The sequence below is a fragment of the Gobius niger genome (assembly GCF_951799975.1).
Source record: "Gobius niger genome assembly, chromosome: 19".
NCBI lineage: Eukaryota > Metazoa > Chordata > Actinopteri > Gobiiformes > Gobiidae > Gobius > Gobius niger.
In genome coordinates, this window is record NC_136870.1 from 22,991,267 (window position 1) to 23,007,805 (window position 16,539).

The window sequence follows — 16,539 nt, forward strand, 5'->3', positions numbered from 1 at the left end:
AAAAATCCCACAGAGGAAAAAAAGTCAATATATTGTTAAGTACAAGATTGTAAAGTTTGGAGTCTGTAGGAGCTACTGAAGTGGAGATATTGTTGCAAGACTGAAATGAAAGTTTTGTAACTTCTGTGTATTTGCGTGAGGCAACGTCCACAAAGGAGATCCACATATTTGGATTACAGAGTGTTGTCGGGGGGATTCTGTTTGTCACGTCAGTATGCATGAAAGAATATACATGTGGGAAACAAATCAGAGAGCAGCGATATTGTAGTGCTTTAAGACAAAATCCGTAGAATAAACATCGAAAAGGGTGAGTTTGGTCTATTTTCACTATTTTAACATTGACGTCTTAACCCACGTCTTAACTGAGTGCATTTTCTCCAGTTCTGCTTTACCCAAATCTTTTTTTTTTTTTTTTTTTTTTTTATTGAGTTTTTGCACAAGTACAAAGAAAGACAGCAGAGCTAAACGGCTCTGTCAAACAGGGTAAAACGAGACGGCAGTTGAGGGAGGGGGGTGTGCATACATTGATGGGTGGGGAGACAAAGACAACAAGAGTGGACACGTGTTTGCTTTCATTGTATAGATATTTTTCTTTGTTTTCCCCTTGGACAGAGAGTGTGGTGAGTGTGTGTGTGCGTGTGTATGTGTGCGTGTGTGTGTGCGCGTGAGTTTTAGTAATAATAATTATGGGAATTGTCATGGTGGGTGTCAGAGGCTGGCGCTTGAGCAAGAAAGGACAAAAATAAAAAATAAAAATAAAAAATACCCAAATCTAAAAGCTTATAGCCTATAGGCCAGTGCAATGCCTCATTTGAAAGCTAAGACCTACAAAGCTCATCAAACGGATAATTTTCCTTGCATTTTTGCCGCGTTGTCGTCACTTTTTTGTCATTTCTTTTCATTGCTTTTTTGTTGCTCTTTTGTGGTGTTTTTGTCACTTTTCGTCACATTTTGTGGATTTTTTGTTGCATATTCATCACTTTTTTGTCACTTTTTTATAATTTTTCATCACTTTTCTGTTGCTATTTTGTGGCATTTTTGCTTCATGACATTTTAGCACTTTTTCAACACATTTTTGTCATTTTTCTTGTCACCATTCGTCACATTTTTATCACTTTTTCGTCACTTTTTCAACACATTTTTGTCAGTTTTTGTCATATTTTTATCACTTTTTTATCACTTTTTCGTCGCACTTTTGTCACTTTTTCAACACATTTTTGTCACTTTTTCATCACATTTTTGTCACTTTTTCATCACTTTTTTGTTGCATTTTTGTCACTTTTTTGTCACTTTTTCAACACATTTTCATCACGTTGGCGTCACTCTCTTGTTACATTTTCATTCTTATTTTTGTCTCATTTCTGTTGCTATTTTGACACTTCTGTCAAGAAGTTTCTTGGAGAAAATGCACTCGGTTAAGGTGAGGGTTTAGAGGTTAAAACTAAGACGTTAACGGAGATACTAACCAAAAACTGACCGCTAAATCAAAAGTCAATGCTTCTCGCTGTCTCGCCTTTAAAAGCAGATTTTCCTCTGACACATCCCCGTTACTTTCTGATGTCTCTTCTCCAGATCGTAACGTTTCTCGGAGCTGCCTCTCCTCCCTGTCACATCCTCCTACAGTAGTTTTAGACGCTGCCCGAGGAGCTGCTCTCTGCCTGCACCATGTCATTACCTCCTTTAACTATAACCCAGACGCGAGACCAAAACACAGCCACGCAAAATCCCGAACTCTTATTTATAGGAGCACGAAATTTAGCAAGAAGATCTACGACCTCGGGATGTCTAATTAAGCTGACGACGTTCGGCTAAATGCTAATTCTAGTGCGACGAGCAACGGAGAGAGGAAAAAAAACAACAACCTGCTTCTAAGTTTAAAGGCTCTAATTGGCGGAGTGTGTTTCGTGCGGAAAAGCAAACACGGGCGGCAACATCCATCACCTTCTGTTTTGTTTGGACGAACCCAATCAAGCTTCAAAGCCGTGTGTTTTTACAGCAAATGTGTATAATTTACTCAGCGCGTTTCGGGAGATCTGTGCCGGCTAACGCGGAGAATAGACAGCGCAGGCAGTAAAGGCGATGATGATACTGTGAGAAGGCAAAATGGTGTTCAGACTGAATTCTACCAAAACAATCAAAGAAAGAACTGAAGAAAATAGTTAAAGATGCACAAATTTGACTTATTAGAGAACATATTTTGCACAAATATCTTCGAACTATTGATTTTATCCAAGCTTTTTCCTTCTAGACTTGCTACAACATTTCAAAACAAGCCCAAAAACTGTCAAAAAAACAAACCGGGAACCGTGACCATGATTTCCCATGTATTTTGCTATATTTAAGAACCACAGTCTCAATTTGAGGTTGTGACATTTCAAACTGGGATGTTTATGAAAAGTTTAGTTAGAAATAGAATTTACAAGGGAAACAACTAGAGATGATCCTGCTTTTTGGTTCCGATACCGATATTATATTAACCGATACCAAGAGACTTTCTTCAAAGTGGCTGTTGTAAGTGAAAAAGTGAAAGGTCCACTTTTCTCCATTACCAGATCAATTATGTCTTATCCTTTCATACAAATGAGAAGTTACAACTCCCTGATTATTATAACCTTTGCATTATATGTTTTATGTAAGGATTAAACAATGAGGAGCCTTGCATTAGACGGTTGTAATGCACGACTTCTATGATTTCTATGAGACTTACCGTGAGGCATCCCATGAGGCTTTGCTCGAACGGACGCTGGAACGCTCGCGGGTCCCCACACCAGTCCAACAGCTCCGAGGCCGCCGTTTGGAAATTCGACGGGTTTTGTAAGTGCTGGAGGAGCAGAAACAGACAAAAACAAAATCAATTTAAAGTCATCAGGGGGTGGAGAAAGACAAACCTCCTCTTTGTCACTAAAACTAGAATGGTCTTCCTGAAGATGTGAGACTGGCTTCTACTCTGAGGGTTTTGAAAGCCAAGCTGAAAACTGTTTTATTTAGCTGCGCATGAGCTCAGTTAAAGGGTTTTATTCACACTCTTTGCTTGTAATTACAATGTATGTTAATTATTGTAAGCTTTATTGATTTGATTTGCCCCAAGTGCAGCTTTATGTAGCTTATTTCATATACAGTATCTCTGTTTCCCAAAGCACTGGGAATTACTGTGTGCAGCCTAATTGGACTCTACACATAAACAGTTGAAATATGGATTTATTCCCATGATGGAAGTTGTTAGTAGCTGCCATTTTTGTTGTAATTCTAAAGATTATCCAGTGGTAAAGCAGTTGCCGGATCCTATGACAGGCAGGGAACGTGACAGGGACGTCCTCTGATCTAAACACTTTTCGCTAAATTAAGTCCTAAGGTAACCTCTTAACCCCCACATGAACCGAGCACATTTTCTCCAGTTTGGCTTTAACCTAGTGTTGAAGCGAAAAAGTGGCAAAAGAGCGACAAAAACATGCAAGAAAAGCAACAATAACACATTGAAAAAAGCAACAAAAACACGACTAAAGAGCGATGAAAAAGCGTCAAATACATGTCAAAAAAGCACATAAAAAAGACAAAAAACGCTTCCAAAATGTGACAAAAACATGGCAAAAGAGTGACAATTACACAATTTTAAAAAAGCAACAAAAGAGCGACAAAAGGTGAGAGAAATGTGATGAAAAAGTGACCGAACCAATCAAATAAAACCTATGAAAACACAGCAAAAACGCTTAAAACTGCGAAAAAAAAGCAGCGACAACACAACAAAAAAGTTGCGGTCAGTTTTGTAGGTCTTAGCTTTCAAATGAACCTTTTACATTTGAGTGAAGCCGAAATGAAGAAAAAGAGCTTGGTTAAAGCAGAACTATGTAACTCATGTCTCTAGAGCAGGGGTAGTGGAGGCCGATTTTAATCATTGCCAAAACACCCAAGGGCCAGTGGCGCTAGCCCGCAGTTAGCTTTGCCCGCTAGCCTATTAGCTTCTTCTTCATGATTCTATTAGTGTGTATTGGGGCCTCCGACCCGTAGGCAGTGAAGTTGCAAGTGTGGTTTTCTGGCCAGAGACACCGCAGGAAATGAAAGACGCCCCAATCATCCCACTAACACTTGTATCACCCCCAGAGGGACTACGGAAAGGATTTATTAAGGTAAAAGAGTTACTTAGTTCTGCTTTAAGGCGTTAAAGCAAAAATTTAATCGGTTCAGGCAACCCAGTTTGATTTGTGAATTATAGGTCCATTGTTAAACCGTGCATGAGCACAAGCTACATACATTCATAACAGTATCAATCCAGAAAGTATTAGTACGTTCAGCGACAACTCTCTTGGAAAGCCCCTCACTTTGCCACACTCGTCACACACCTGTGCTATAAATCTGCTGTTATTGCTCGGCGAACAGAGCGGGAGGACATTATTCCCGGGTCCGACCCCGAGCGGCGCTATCTGACAGGACTCTCCTTCACCTCTCGCACCTATTTATGGCTTTCATCTCGACCGGAGCCGGTGATAAACTCGCCATAACGTCACCGGAGCAGGAGAACACACAGTCGCTATGGGAGAGGAGAATCTGTGTGAGCCAATAAGAGAGGCTTTTGCTGCTGAAATGGAAGAGAAAAATTCTATTTGTTTGGGAATTTATGAGGTTTTTAGATATATTTTTCTGATTTTAGGACATTAATCTCTTACCCCTCACCGGAACAAAGCGCATTTTCTCCAGCTGGCTTTGTCCAGATCGAAAAGCTTAAAAAACAACAAAAAAAAGGAAAGAAAATGGCGACGAAAACGCAACAAAAAGTGACAGAAACGTGATAAAAAAGCAATGAAAAATGCAATGAAAAAGTGACAAAAAGCGACAAAAATCTGACGAAAACATGACCAAAGAAAGCAATGAAAAAGTAACAAAATCTGATAAAACCACAACAAATAAATGAAAAAAAAAAAAGCGACAAAGAGCCACAAAAAGCGTGCTGGAAAAGCAACAAAAATTTAGAAAAAAATGACAAAAAAGAAACAAGAAAAGCAATAGAAAAGCAACAAAAATGGACAAAACATGACCAAAAAAAATATATGACAAAATCGCTTAAAAAATCGGACAAAAAATGTATGATCACTTTCATAGGTCTTAGCTTTCAAATGAGGCATTACACTATTGCTCTCCAGTCGTCGAGAAGCTTTTAGATTTGGGTAAAGACGAACTGGAGAAAATGCGCTCGGTTCAGGTGGGGGTAAGAGGTTAATGATGCTTGGTTTGGATGCGGTTTTGGGTTGAAATGTCAATATAAGTCGTTTCATGTTTGTCCTGAAGGGGGCAGGGTTTGATCAGAGTAAACACTCCACACACTGACACACTGGAACACACAGTCTGATGTTTAAGGCGACACTAAATAGGGAAAGAAATATATTATGAGATGTCAATTTGAGAAATAATGCATGGAAAGTTTTCTGTAATTTCATGTTTTCATATCAAAACAAAAATGGCCACTAATTGCCTATTTTTTCTTCGCACAGTCTAAATAATGGATGCAGCCAGGCTTACTTTTTTTTTTTTTCATTTTGTTGCTGTATTAGTTACAAAACTTTTACAGAGTGTTTTTTTAAAATTTTGTTTAACCTCTTAACCCAAGCCTCACCCCAGCGCATTTTGTCTAGTTCAGCTTTGACCTATTCTAAAAGGTTACAGCCTGTAGGTCAGTGTAAAACCTTATTTTTGAAAGCTACAAAACTGATCTAAGCTGATCTTTTTCCTCACATTGTTGTCATGCACAGCGGTTAGCGCTCGTGCTTCACAGCCAGAAGGTCCCGGTGTAACAGGCCAGAGTATACCCCCATCTGGACTACACCCGGGGTTAAAGGGGCCTAGGCCATTTCATACCCCGGGTATAAAATGGCCTAGGCCCCTTTAACCCCGGGTGTAGTCCAGATGGGGGTATACTCTGGCCTGTTACACCGGGTTCGATTCCCACCTGGACGGGTCTCCCTTTGTCTGCATAGGTTTCCTCCGAGTACTCCGGTTTCCCCTACCACTAAAAACATGTGCAATAGGTGAATCCTCCAGCCAGGTGATTCTGACCACCAGCCTGGCTCCACATCATGGAGATGGTGGGTCCCCGGGTGTGACACTGCCGTCCACCACTGCTCTACCAGCTGCCCCAGTGGCATAGAAGGATGGGTTAAATGCAGAGGATGGGGGACAATAAAGTAACAAACAAACAAACAAACAAGTTAAGCTATCTAAGTTTGTAACATCTGCACATGCTCGTGTTTATTCTCCTGTCTTTAGTCGCCGCCGTCTCCCAGAAAGGAAATGATCATGCGTGAGAGTGGACAAAACATTTGAAAATAAGCATTAGAAAAGTCTGTGTTTTCACAAGCCTCGCCTTAAAGGGGCTAGATGCAAGTTTGCCATTTTATACTCACTACTGCCACCTCAGGTCATACATGTAGCTGAAGCTTCTATATTAAGCTTCAGACCCGAATCAGACCTGAATAAACAGTTTTATGAGTGACAGTGCAGGATTTTAGAGGCAGTTGTGGTGAACAGGTCTGAGCTCATTCTACACATTAGGACATTATTGGAACATGTAGGGGGAGGAAAATGCTTAATTTTGACATTTTTAAACTCTGTATAGTCCCTTTAACTTATGTTTTTTAAATCTTTAATGCCTTCTTATAAAGAGTTAGAAGGTTTTTAGTCCCAGGTTCAGACATGTTGAAAGCCAGATCATTAAATCTCAATCATTTAAATGTCCTGACGCCGTTCAAACACATTTGTTTACTCTTCAATTCGATGGGCACTGCCGCGCTGCCCAAATGCAAATCCCCCTGTGGTGAATGTAAACAGACCCGTCCCGCCTGCACTTTAGTCGTACCAGCTGAGGTGCCCTGTGAACGGGGGGCACACAGACACACACACACACGGGCCTCTTGAGTCAGAAGTGATTACTGCTCTGCCCACTCCACACAATGGGTCCCAGTGGAGCCGCTGTCACCGGGACAGGCTTGGCACGGCCCCGGCACAGATGTTCAACCCATCTGCGGCCAAAAGACACCAATCACCGCCAAACCAGGGGCCAGAACCAGGGGCCAGAACCACAGATCAAACCCAAAGCAGGGGCCAAGAGGCTGGGCACACGCCTCTCCACCTGTCCACGTCCCGCCGGAAGGAGACGGGCTCGCATTTTGGAAAACGAGAGCACAATAAATAGAGCAAATTTATTGATTTAGAGCAGTGATTCGCAACTAATGCCGTTTTAATGAGCAAACACTATATATTTAATGCCACAAATGGAAGGAAAGACGCGGCGATAGAGCTGCTACTGTAACTTTTGATCCAATATTGCTGAATACGTGAAATACTTGGCACTGACTGTGGAGACTGAAGGGGCAGGCGACTAAAACATGAAGCTGAGTGGATCATCTTTGCAAGTAAAGAGACAGGGTTTTTGTCTTGGATGAAGAACTCCGACAAGTAAGGAAGGAAGGAAGGAAGGAAGGAAGGAAGGAAGGAGGGAAGGAAGGAAGGAAAGAAGGAAAGGAAGAAGAAAGAAGGAAAGAAGAAGGGAAAGACGGAAAGAAGGAAAGAAGGAAAGAAAGAAGGAAGGAAGGAAAGAGGGAAGGAAGGAAGGAAGGAGGGAAAGAAGGAAGGAAGGAAAGAAGGAAGGAAAGAGGGAAGGAAAGAGGGAAGGTAGGAGAGAAGGAAAGAAAGAAGGAAGGAAGGAAGGAAGGAAAGAAAGAAAGAAGGAAAGAAAGAAGGAAAGAAAGAAGGAAGGAAGGAAAGAGGGAAGGAAGGAAGAAAAGACGGAAAGAAGGAAAGAAGGAAAGAAAGAAGGAAGGAAGGAAAGAGGGAAGGAAGGAAGGAAGGAAGGAAAGAAGGAAGGAAGGAAAGAAGGAAGGAAAGAGGGAAGGAAAGAGGGAAGGAAGGAAGGAAGGAAAGAAGGAAGGAAGGAAGGAAGGAAAGAAGAAGGGAAAGACGGAAAGAAGGAAAGAAAGAAGGAAGGAAGGAAAGAAGGAAGGAAGGAAGACAGAAAAGATGGAAAGAAGGAAGGAAAGAAAGAAGTAAAGAGGGACAGAAGGAAAGAAGGAAAGAAAGAAAGAAAGAAAGAAAGAGAGAAAGAAAGAAAGAAAGAAAGAAAGAAAGAAAGAAAGAAAGAAAGAAAGAAAGAAAGAAAGAAAGAAAGAAAGAAAGAAAGAAAGAAAGAAAGAAAGAAAGAAAGGTGCTAACAACAACACGGTTTCACGCAAGTCTCTAGACCAGCTCGTCTATCTCTCTCTCTTCTCTCTCTGTGTGTGTGCATAACCAGGAAAAATTAACCAGCTAATTAAGGCTAAATCAGTGGCAAAACAGTGAGAAGGTCAGGTTTGCCAATGATTCCCCTAAAAACATAGATGCTTAAAGCAACACTAATCATATGGACCTATATCTCGGCTCTCGGTCTGTCTAACCCCCTCATATCTGTATCTGACCACATTAAACCGTATATGACCCTAAAAAGGCCTCGCAGCTGTTGAGTCTCTGACCTGTTTGATGCACAGCAGCCGGTCGTTGGTCTGCTGGATGTGCCGGTCCATGGAGGGGATGGAGTTCATGATGATGTCCCTCTTCAGCCTCTACCTCCAGGCCATCAAACCACCGGGGAGAGATCTGCGACGACAGGAGGGAAGGAGCAGTGAGAAAACTGTGGACTTGAACTTCCATGTACCACCTGACGAGATCATGATCATGTCAGATCTAAACCAGGTCTAACACCGTTCATTCACACAGGAGAGGGAAGTGTCTTGCCCAAGGACAGTCAACAACAGTCTGCACTAGAGGTCACATAGAGAACGAGAAATGACCCACCACCGTTTCCAAGTTTTCGTCATTAAAGGAACTGTGCCAAAATCACAACCATCCGCCGTAACATTTTCTCCAGTTCAGTTTGATCCAAATCTAAAAGCTTACAGCCTCATTTGAAAGCTAAGACCAACAATACTGATCTAAATTGATCTTTTTCCTTGTGTGTTGCCATCGGATTTTTGCCACTTTTTCATCACTCATCACTCTTTTGTTGTGTTTTGTGACTTTCTTGTGGTTTCCTTGTGGAAGGAAAGAAGGAAAGAAAGAAGGAAAGAAGGAAAGAAGGAAAGAAAGAAGGAAGGAAAGAAAGAAGGAAAGAAGGAAAGAAGGAAAGAAAGAAGGAAAGAAAGAAGGAAGGAAAGAAGGAAAGAAAGAAGGAAAGAAGGAAGGAAAGAAGGAAAGAGGTAAAGAAGGACGTAAAGAAGGAAAGAAGAAAGTAAAGAAAGACGGAAAGAAGGAAGGAAAGAAGGAAGTAAAGAAGGAAGGAAAGAAGGAAGGAAAGAAGTAAAGAAGGGCGTAAAGAAGGAAGGAAAGAAAGACGGAAAGAAGGAGGAAAGAAGGAAGTAAAGAAGGAAAGAAAGAAGGAAGGAAGGAAGAAAAGAAGGGAAGGAAGGAAGGAAGGAAAGAAGGAAGGAAAGAAAGAAAGAAGGAAGGAAAGAAGTAAAGAAGGAAGTAAAGAAGGAGAGAAGGAAGGAAAGAAAGATGGAAAGAAGGAAGGAAAGAAGGAAAGAAAGAAGGAAGGAAGGAAGGAAGGAAGGAAGGAAGGAAGGAAGGAAGGAAGGAAGGAAGGAAGGAAGGAAGGCTTTTTCATTGCATTATTGTCACTTCTTTATTGCGTTTTCATCCTTTTTTTCCATTCGTTTTGTCGCTATTTTGATGCCCTTTTCAGGAATCTTTTAGATTTGGGTAATGCAGCAGAATGTGCCCGCTTCAGGTGGGGGTTAAGAGATTGAATATGATCCAAAGATGACAATTTGTGGAATGATGCTCCATTCCTTTGCTTTATCCAATAGATCTGTTGCATTTAAGGCAATACAAAATAGAAACACCTTTATCACTGTGTCACACTTACATGAAAATATTGATCTAAATCCGCCGAAAAGATTGAAAGAGTAAAGACTAGTTTCCTGCTCTGATGCCACTCAGCTCCGGAGAACATGAACTCAGCAAGTGTTTGTGCTTACGTTACTCCAGCATTATGTAACATCGAGTTAACAATTACACTAAATCCCCCCCCCCCCCCGCCCCCCCCCCCTCCCCCCCCCTCCTCCCCCCTGTCCTCTCTTCACACCATCAGTTCTGCTCTAACTAAAGCCCTGACACAGCACTATCGATCCCAGAGCAGCGGTCTATGGAAAACACTTTTTTCACTCCCCAATCATTCTTTAGGGAAAGGCAAACAATGGGGCAGTAATGTGACGCGCCGCACTGCATTATCCCCGGTTAAACAGACCCCGGGATGTACATTAGGGGGTTCAGCTCGATATTACAGAGAGCTCCGAACAAGAGTCAGTCCAGGATCCCTCTGCACAAAACTACTACGACTACTACTACTACTATAATACTTCTGCAGTACTTCAATCACTCTTCCTAAACACACATGGAAGGAGATCACTTTCATGGGACGTTCCTGGAGGACAACACGAGAGGTCGACCGATATGGGTTTTTCTCAGGCCAATGCCGATTATTTGGGATTTTTGCTCGTCCGATATTAGTTTAATCCTGCAAAAACATAAATACTTGGTCACTCCAGCTGTGGCCGGTTTTATTTTACAGCTACTTTCGTCATAGTTTCTGTCCCAGCCTTGATTAGCTGCCGTTAGCATGAGCATGAAGCGCATTGACTCTATCCCTTTTGGTGCTGGAGATATCGAGCAATAGCCGACCTTGTGAAATCCCCAAATATCGGCCCGATATATCGACCGGCTGATATATCAGTCATCAGACAATACCATTTAATGTTCAGACAAATGCAATAATCTGTGAACGAAGCAGAGATGTGAGGGGAAAGGGTTTGATATTCGAAAGGAATTTGGCAACTTTTGAGAACAAAGTTGTACAATATCAGCCATGTTTACACCATTTTAGTTTTTTATCTTAGATTTAATGCCAGTTCGAATCCAACTTAATGATTTTAATGACACATATGGCCTTCATTTTGGCACAAATAAATAAATAAATAAATAAACTCTAACTTTCTTAAGTCTTTAAAGGAACAGGCCAATGTTTTTACATACTGAGATATGTTCTTACCTGAGCTTAGACGAGTTCATTTGTACCTGTCTGGTCTTCACGCGTGCCCTCAGTCACGTAAACACAGCACAGACGGCGCTAGCATTTAGCCTCTCCTCCTCTCCATTACAGCTCCAAACCAGGTGAAGATAGAAGCTAAAAGTTATAGCTATAAAGTATAATTACACAAAATTAAACGGTGTGGATTTTCTAAGTGGATAACAAGTGGAACTATATTGTAAGGCGTAATAATACCAGGAGTACTCCGGCGTCCGCACAGTAAAGTGATGTCGAAGTACTCCTAACGCCGTCTGTGCTGTGTTTACGTGACTGAGGGCACGCGTGAAGACCAGACAGGTACAAATGAACTCGTCTAAGCTCAGGTAAGAACATGTCTCAGTATGTAAAAATTCCTTTAAGTCTTTAAAGGGACACTGCGTAACATTTTGGACTATACTGTTGCCATTAGTGCAACACATGCTCCCATTGACCAGCTCGAAAACAGAAAAATACTATCACCGCAGGGAATAATCAAAGAATGTATTTGAGGACCTGTTTTAATGTCAAATTCTACTGCGATGCACTAAAAACTCAATATAGTGGAATTTTCATTGGGCTTTTCCATCCCCGCGCTCCCCCCCCTCATCCAGCAGGTGTCTCCCTCTCCCCGCACAGCCCTCAATCCCTCTGTTTAGTGCAGTTCAAGCCTCTCACGAGCTCCAAATCCACTGCTGCATCCGCGGCCTCGGTCTGCAGGACCTGTCTGACCTTGCATTATCGACTGCGCTCCTCTCATGTCCTCCCTCTCAGCTACAGCGGGTTGAGAGGTTAAAGCCAGAGAATCATCTATTGTTGTCTCGCCGCCGACCTCATCGCGGAGTGGAGAGATGTATCAAAGCGAGGCACTTAAGGTGTTTGCGTGTTTTTTGGATTAAACAATAGTGGAAAAAATAATGAGACAATGAGTCCAAATATGTCTCAAGGGGTTTGTGATGAAAAACAAACACTGACTTCATTTATTTGACCTTCACTCCAAAATATAATCGAGAAGCAAGAAAATGATGATGAAATAAGTACATTTGCCCTTCATTTTAGTAGGTACAGTACAGCAATTTGATGTAAAGTAAGTAAGTCTAGCGTAGTCTCTCCTTCTCGGATCTCAGCAACTAATCAGAGTCTATAGCATCCTCCTGCGTCGACCAATGAGACGAGCTTTTCCTGTGAACCAGCCTTTCAGGTCCACTGAGGAGGGAGGGGGAGGAGCTTGATTGTTTACTTCTGGATATTCTGTTCCTGCCCTCCTCAGTTTGTAAACGAAGAAGGGCTTTCTGATTAAAGAAGGGAGGAATTTGATTGTTTATGTTAAAATGTGACTCTATCTCTCCTCAATTTGCAAACTTACAGACTATCACTTTAAAACGAGAGCTCCTTAATGCCGCTCCCATCAGGCAGGTGCTATAAAGTCCCCCTGACTCGCAAAAAGCACATACCAGGAGTAATTCGTATAATTGTGTCTCGTAAAGCGATTTGAGACGCGCTATATAAACAAAGTTCTTCTTTTCTTTTTCCTCTCCTTCTCTTTCTTCTCCCTTTTCTTCTTCTTTTCGTCCTCCTCCTTCGTCTTCTTGTTCTTCTTCTAATTCTCCTTCTTCTGCTTCTTCTCCTTCTTCTAATTCTCCGTCTTCTTCTCCTCCTCCTCTTCTTCTAATTCTCCTTCTTCTCCTCCTCCTCTTCTTCAAATTCTCCCCCTCCTCTTTTCCTTCTTCTAATTCTCCGTCTTCTCCTCTAATTGTCTTCTCCTCTTCCTCCTCTTCTTCTAATTCTCCTCCTCCTCTTCTCCTTCTCCTTTTTTATTTTCCTTTTTCTTCTCCTCCTCCTAATTCTTCTTCCTCTTCTTCTTCTTCTTCTTCTTCTCCTCCTCATCATGAACAGCCACAAATACAGCTCAATAATCGTTCTTCCACCCGAGAAAAATGATATCTGGATGTGGCCAAATTATACGAGAATGACAAATATTTGACCTTAATTTGAGTAAGACGGACTCGCTGAGTCAGAATATCTGGAAAAATGTACTTTGAATACTTTTTTCTTTTTTTTTTAAGGTTTTGTTTCATTAGACAGTGATATTTCAACTATTCAGACTAATATCAAGGTCAAGTGTGACTTGTGCAGGGGAGTCCCGGTCTGAGAAGGGACCCTATTGAATATGTTTTTGACAAGAGGGAAAAAGAAGGAGGAAGTCTACAGAGACAAAGGGAAGAAGCCCTTAATCCCTATTGCCATTGTGTCCTCCAGCAAGACATTTTGATACATTTATGGAAGAGTGAATGTCACGGCAGTATTTGTCAGTATCTTTGACATTCCTGACAAAACCTTGACCCGTTTATTCAAAGGCGTGAGAGAGACGGCTGTGATAAAACGGCTGAGCGGAAACACAGATGAAGCCGGTGAAGTGCGGCGAAAAGCCACCACCGGAGGATTGGATCGAATCATCTCGGTGCAATCAGAGCCTTCCTGCTCCGCCGCGCCGAGCGTCCGAGGCCCCGCAGATGGGCTTTACCTCGGGGGCCGGGGTAATGTTGTTCCACCGCCGCTTTGTTTCCTCACGAGCGGCGGCCATGTTGGACGTTACATAAGTGGGACCTGGCGAAAACACTCCAGCAGCAGATGTGGAAAGAGTGGTCACACGTATACTAACATTTAGACAAGTGGAAGTCAAAAGTAGCCATTTAGATGATTACCCACGTGAGAGTAGCCGTATTTCGAAGACCAGGTTCAAGTTCTAGTTGTTGAAGTCGGGAGTCCAAGCCACAAATCCAGCTCATTTCAGCAGATTTTCTTTCCGTTTTCAGAGCCGTGTTCACTCAATGGACCCTTTGTTACAGTCGGATATCGTTTAACATTTAAAAGCTTGTTTGTTTGAGTTTATATCAGAGTTCAGCAGACGGATCAACGCAGTGATTCGACTGGTAGAAGTACAATTAATTGGATGATAAGCTCGATCTACTCAACAAATGCAAGAAGGTGGAGAGCAAAGTATTTTGTCAAAACTGTTTTCATATTTTCTGATACGTTGTCAGGTCAAGATTCAGAAACACTATGAGCCTAAAAAAAGGGTATAGGCCGGTTACTCGGAGGCTCTGGCATCAGGTCGACAAAAAAGAATAGACATAAAAAAGTACCTCAACTCCTTTTAATGCATATCATTAAAATCTAAATCTGGTTACCATGAGCATCAATCAATCAATCAATGAATCAATCTGTTATTACTATACTTCTCATGAATAGATATGGGCTAGGTTATATATCAGAATAACCCTTACATACAATATAAATGCTGTGTGGGTTGTGATGATGATGAGTTTATAATAACAGTAATACTAACATGCTGATATATTGGTTTCATTACTACAAGCTACCAAGGGCTAGACTAAGTTTGTTTAGCAACCACCTTATTATCATTATTTAGAATATATGAATTGCGGGTGGGAGTAAATACGTTTTTTTTCTTCCTCCTCCTTTTTGAGCTAAAATGTTATTTTATTCTGTTGGCCAATTATAGAGGCAAAGGAAGTGTGTTGTATGTAAAGGTGAAGACCTTGGACAGATATGGCCTGTACCCCCGTCTCTGTATTTGTTCTTGAACAGACCAGCGGACTACCTGAACATCCTGAATGACCAGGTTATTCCAATAATAATGATGAGGTAAGAAAATATCTCAGTATGTAAAAACGGTGGCCTATTTCTTCTCTCTTTTCTCAAGTGTCATATGAAGCAGCCTGGACGTAAACATAGTAAGAGTTGAGGCCTGTCTCATGTCCTGTTCCAGACCTTTGCTGCATGAAACTGAAACGCAGCCTCACCATGTTTAGTCATGACTCTAGGAACCACCAGGAGACCCCGAGAGGGTTCATATGGCTGTAACACGTCACTGTAGTCACCATTCATTCACACCAATCGGCCCCTCCGACCACCACCAACCAATCACACATGCTCTCATTCATTCTGGCCTATTGTACATGTTTTGTACCCTGGAGGCACAGCACGGGGAGAACATGCAAGCTCCACAGAAAGGTGCCCACTGGTCAGGGTTCAAACCCGGGACTTAGCCGTGAAGCACGAGGATTCATTGGGCTCATGTTGTGAATGAGACATCTTAACCTCATTGAGAATCTTTGGGATGTGCTGGAGAAGGCTTCGCGCAGTGGTCACACTCTCCAATCGTCAAAACAAGATCGTGGTGAAACATGAATTCAACAATGGATTTTTTGAATCTATTGACGCTTATAGAAACAATACCACAGAGCTACAGTAATACATAAAGGCTCTACAATGAGATATTAGCCTTTTGTTCTCGTGGTGACTTCTTTTTGTGGATAGAAAATCAAATCAGCACAATCGCAGGACAGAACCAGTCCCTTGCATTGACAGCATTTCTGCCCATGCATTAAAATTACCGCCGCACATCACCGAGGGTTTTTTCTCACACGGCTCCATCAGCACCTCCTGTATAAGCTATACCTCCATTTTTAATTCCCATAATTATACCCGTAATGGCGTTTAACCCATTTTACGGCTCGGAACGGGAGCGGACCTCCTCTCTGCCCTCGACATTTCTGCTTTTAATTCACGCCCGTCTTCACACTAATGGAGAGACGGGGAGAGAGAGAGGGAGGAAGGGGGTTGAATTCCCCCAGGGCAGAGGCGGCACAGATGAGCCACATGATGTTTGCTCCTGGACCATTTCAGCAGAGCAGGGAGGGGACGGCCGCGTTTACCCGTAATCGACCGCCCGTTTTTTAATCATGACTTCACCAATTGGGTTTGTACATGAAGCGGTCAAGTAAATGCTTTTTATTGCTATTTGAGTGTCCACATTTTATGTTTTTAATGCCACTAATGCCAAATGTTGAAATTCAAAAGCAAATATGACACAACAGGCACCTTTGTGTTTGGAGTTCTTGACCAATGTATGCTTTGAAAATAGTTAGGAATGTCATATTTTCCATTAAATTTAGATTTAGGCCATAGAAGCCCGTCTTTAAGACCTTAATTTTTTAACTCTTACCATCCGCAAAAAACAAATGCATTCTCTCCTCTTTGCCATTGTCGTCACTTTTTATTTCCCTTATGTGTTTTTGTTACTTTTTAATGCATTTTTGTTACATTTTTTGCTGGATTATTGTCACTTTTTTGTTGGATTATTGTCACTTTTTTGTCACATTTTTTGCTGGATTTTTGCCATTTTTTGCTGGATTTTTGCCATTTTTTTGCTGGATTTTGAGCATTTTTTTGCTGGATTTTTGTCATTTTTTTGCTGGATTTTTGTCTTTTTTTTGCTGGATTTTTGTCAATTTTTTGCAATTTACATCCTCATTTTCTACTCGTTTTTTGTCGCCATTTTGAAGAAGCTTTTAGATTTGGAGAATTTGGAGAACAGGAGAAAACATGGAAACATTCAGGTGAGAGTTAAGAGGTTAAGTAACAATTCGGTA

The 16,539-nt window shown here is 41.6% G+C and overlaps 1 protein-coding gene and 1 long non-coding RNA gene across 2 annotated transcripts in view; one reads left to right on the forward strand and one right to left on the reverse strand.

The window, feature by feature from the left end:
- LOC306978668 overlaps positions 1 to 16,539 on the forward strand; it is a 428,827-nt gene that overhangs the window by 306,633 nt on the left and 105,655 nt on the right. The gene's annotated exons all lie outside the window — the stretch shown is intronic.
- Positions 1 to 16,539, reverse strand: part of LOC306978658 (zinc finger MIZ domain-containing protein 1-like) — a 69,398-nt gene that overhangs the window by 39,111 nt on the left and 13,748 nt on the right. The window contains exons 2-3 of the mRNA XM_079577314.1: positions 8,493 to 8,616; positions 2,708 to 2,821 (exon numbers count right to left, since the gene is read on the reverse strand). Of these exons, the coding sequence (XP_079433440.1) occupies positions 2,708 to 2,821; positions 8,493 to 8,561 (183 nt within the window). The 5' untranslated portion in view covers positions 8,562 to 8,616. The remainder of the gene's footprint in view (positions 1 to 2,707; positions 2,822 to 8,492; positions 8,617 to 16,539) is intronic.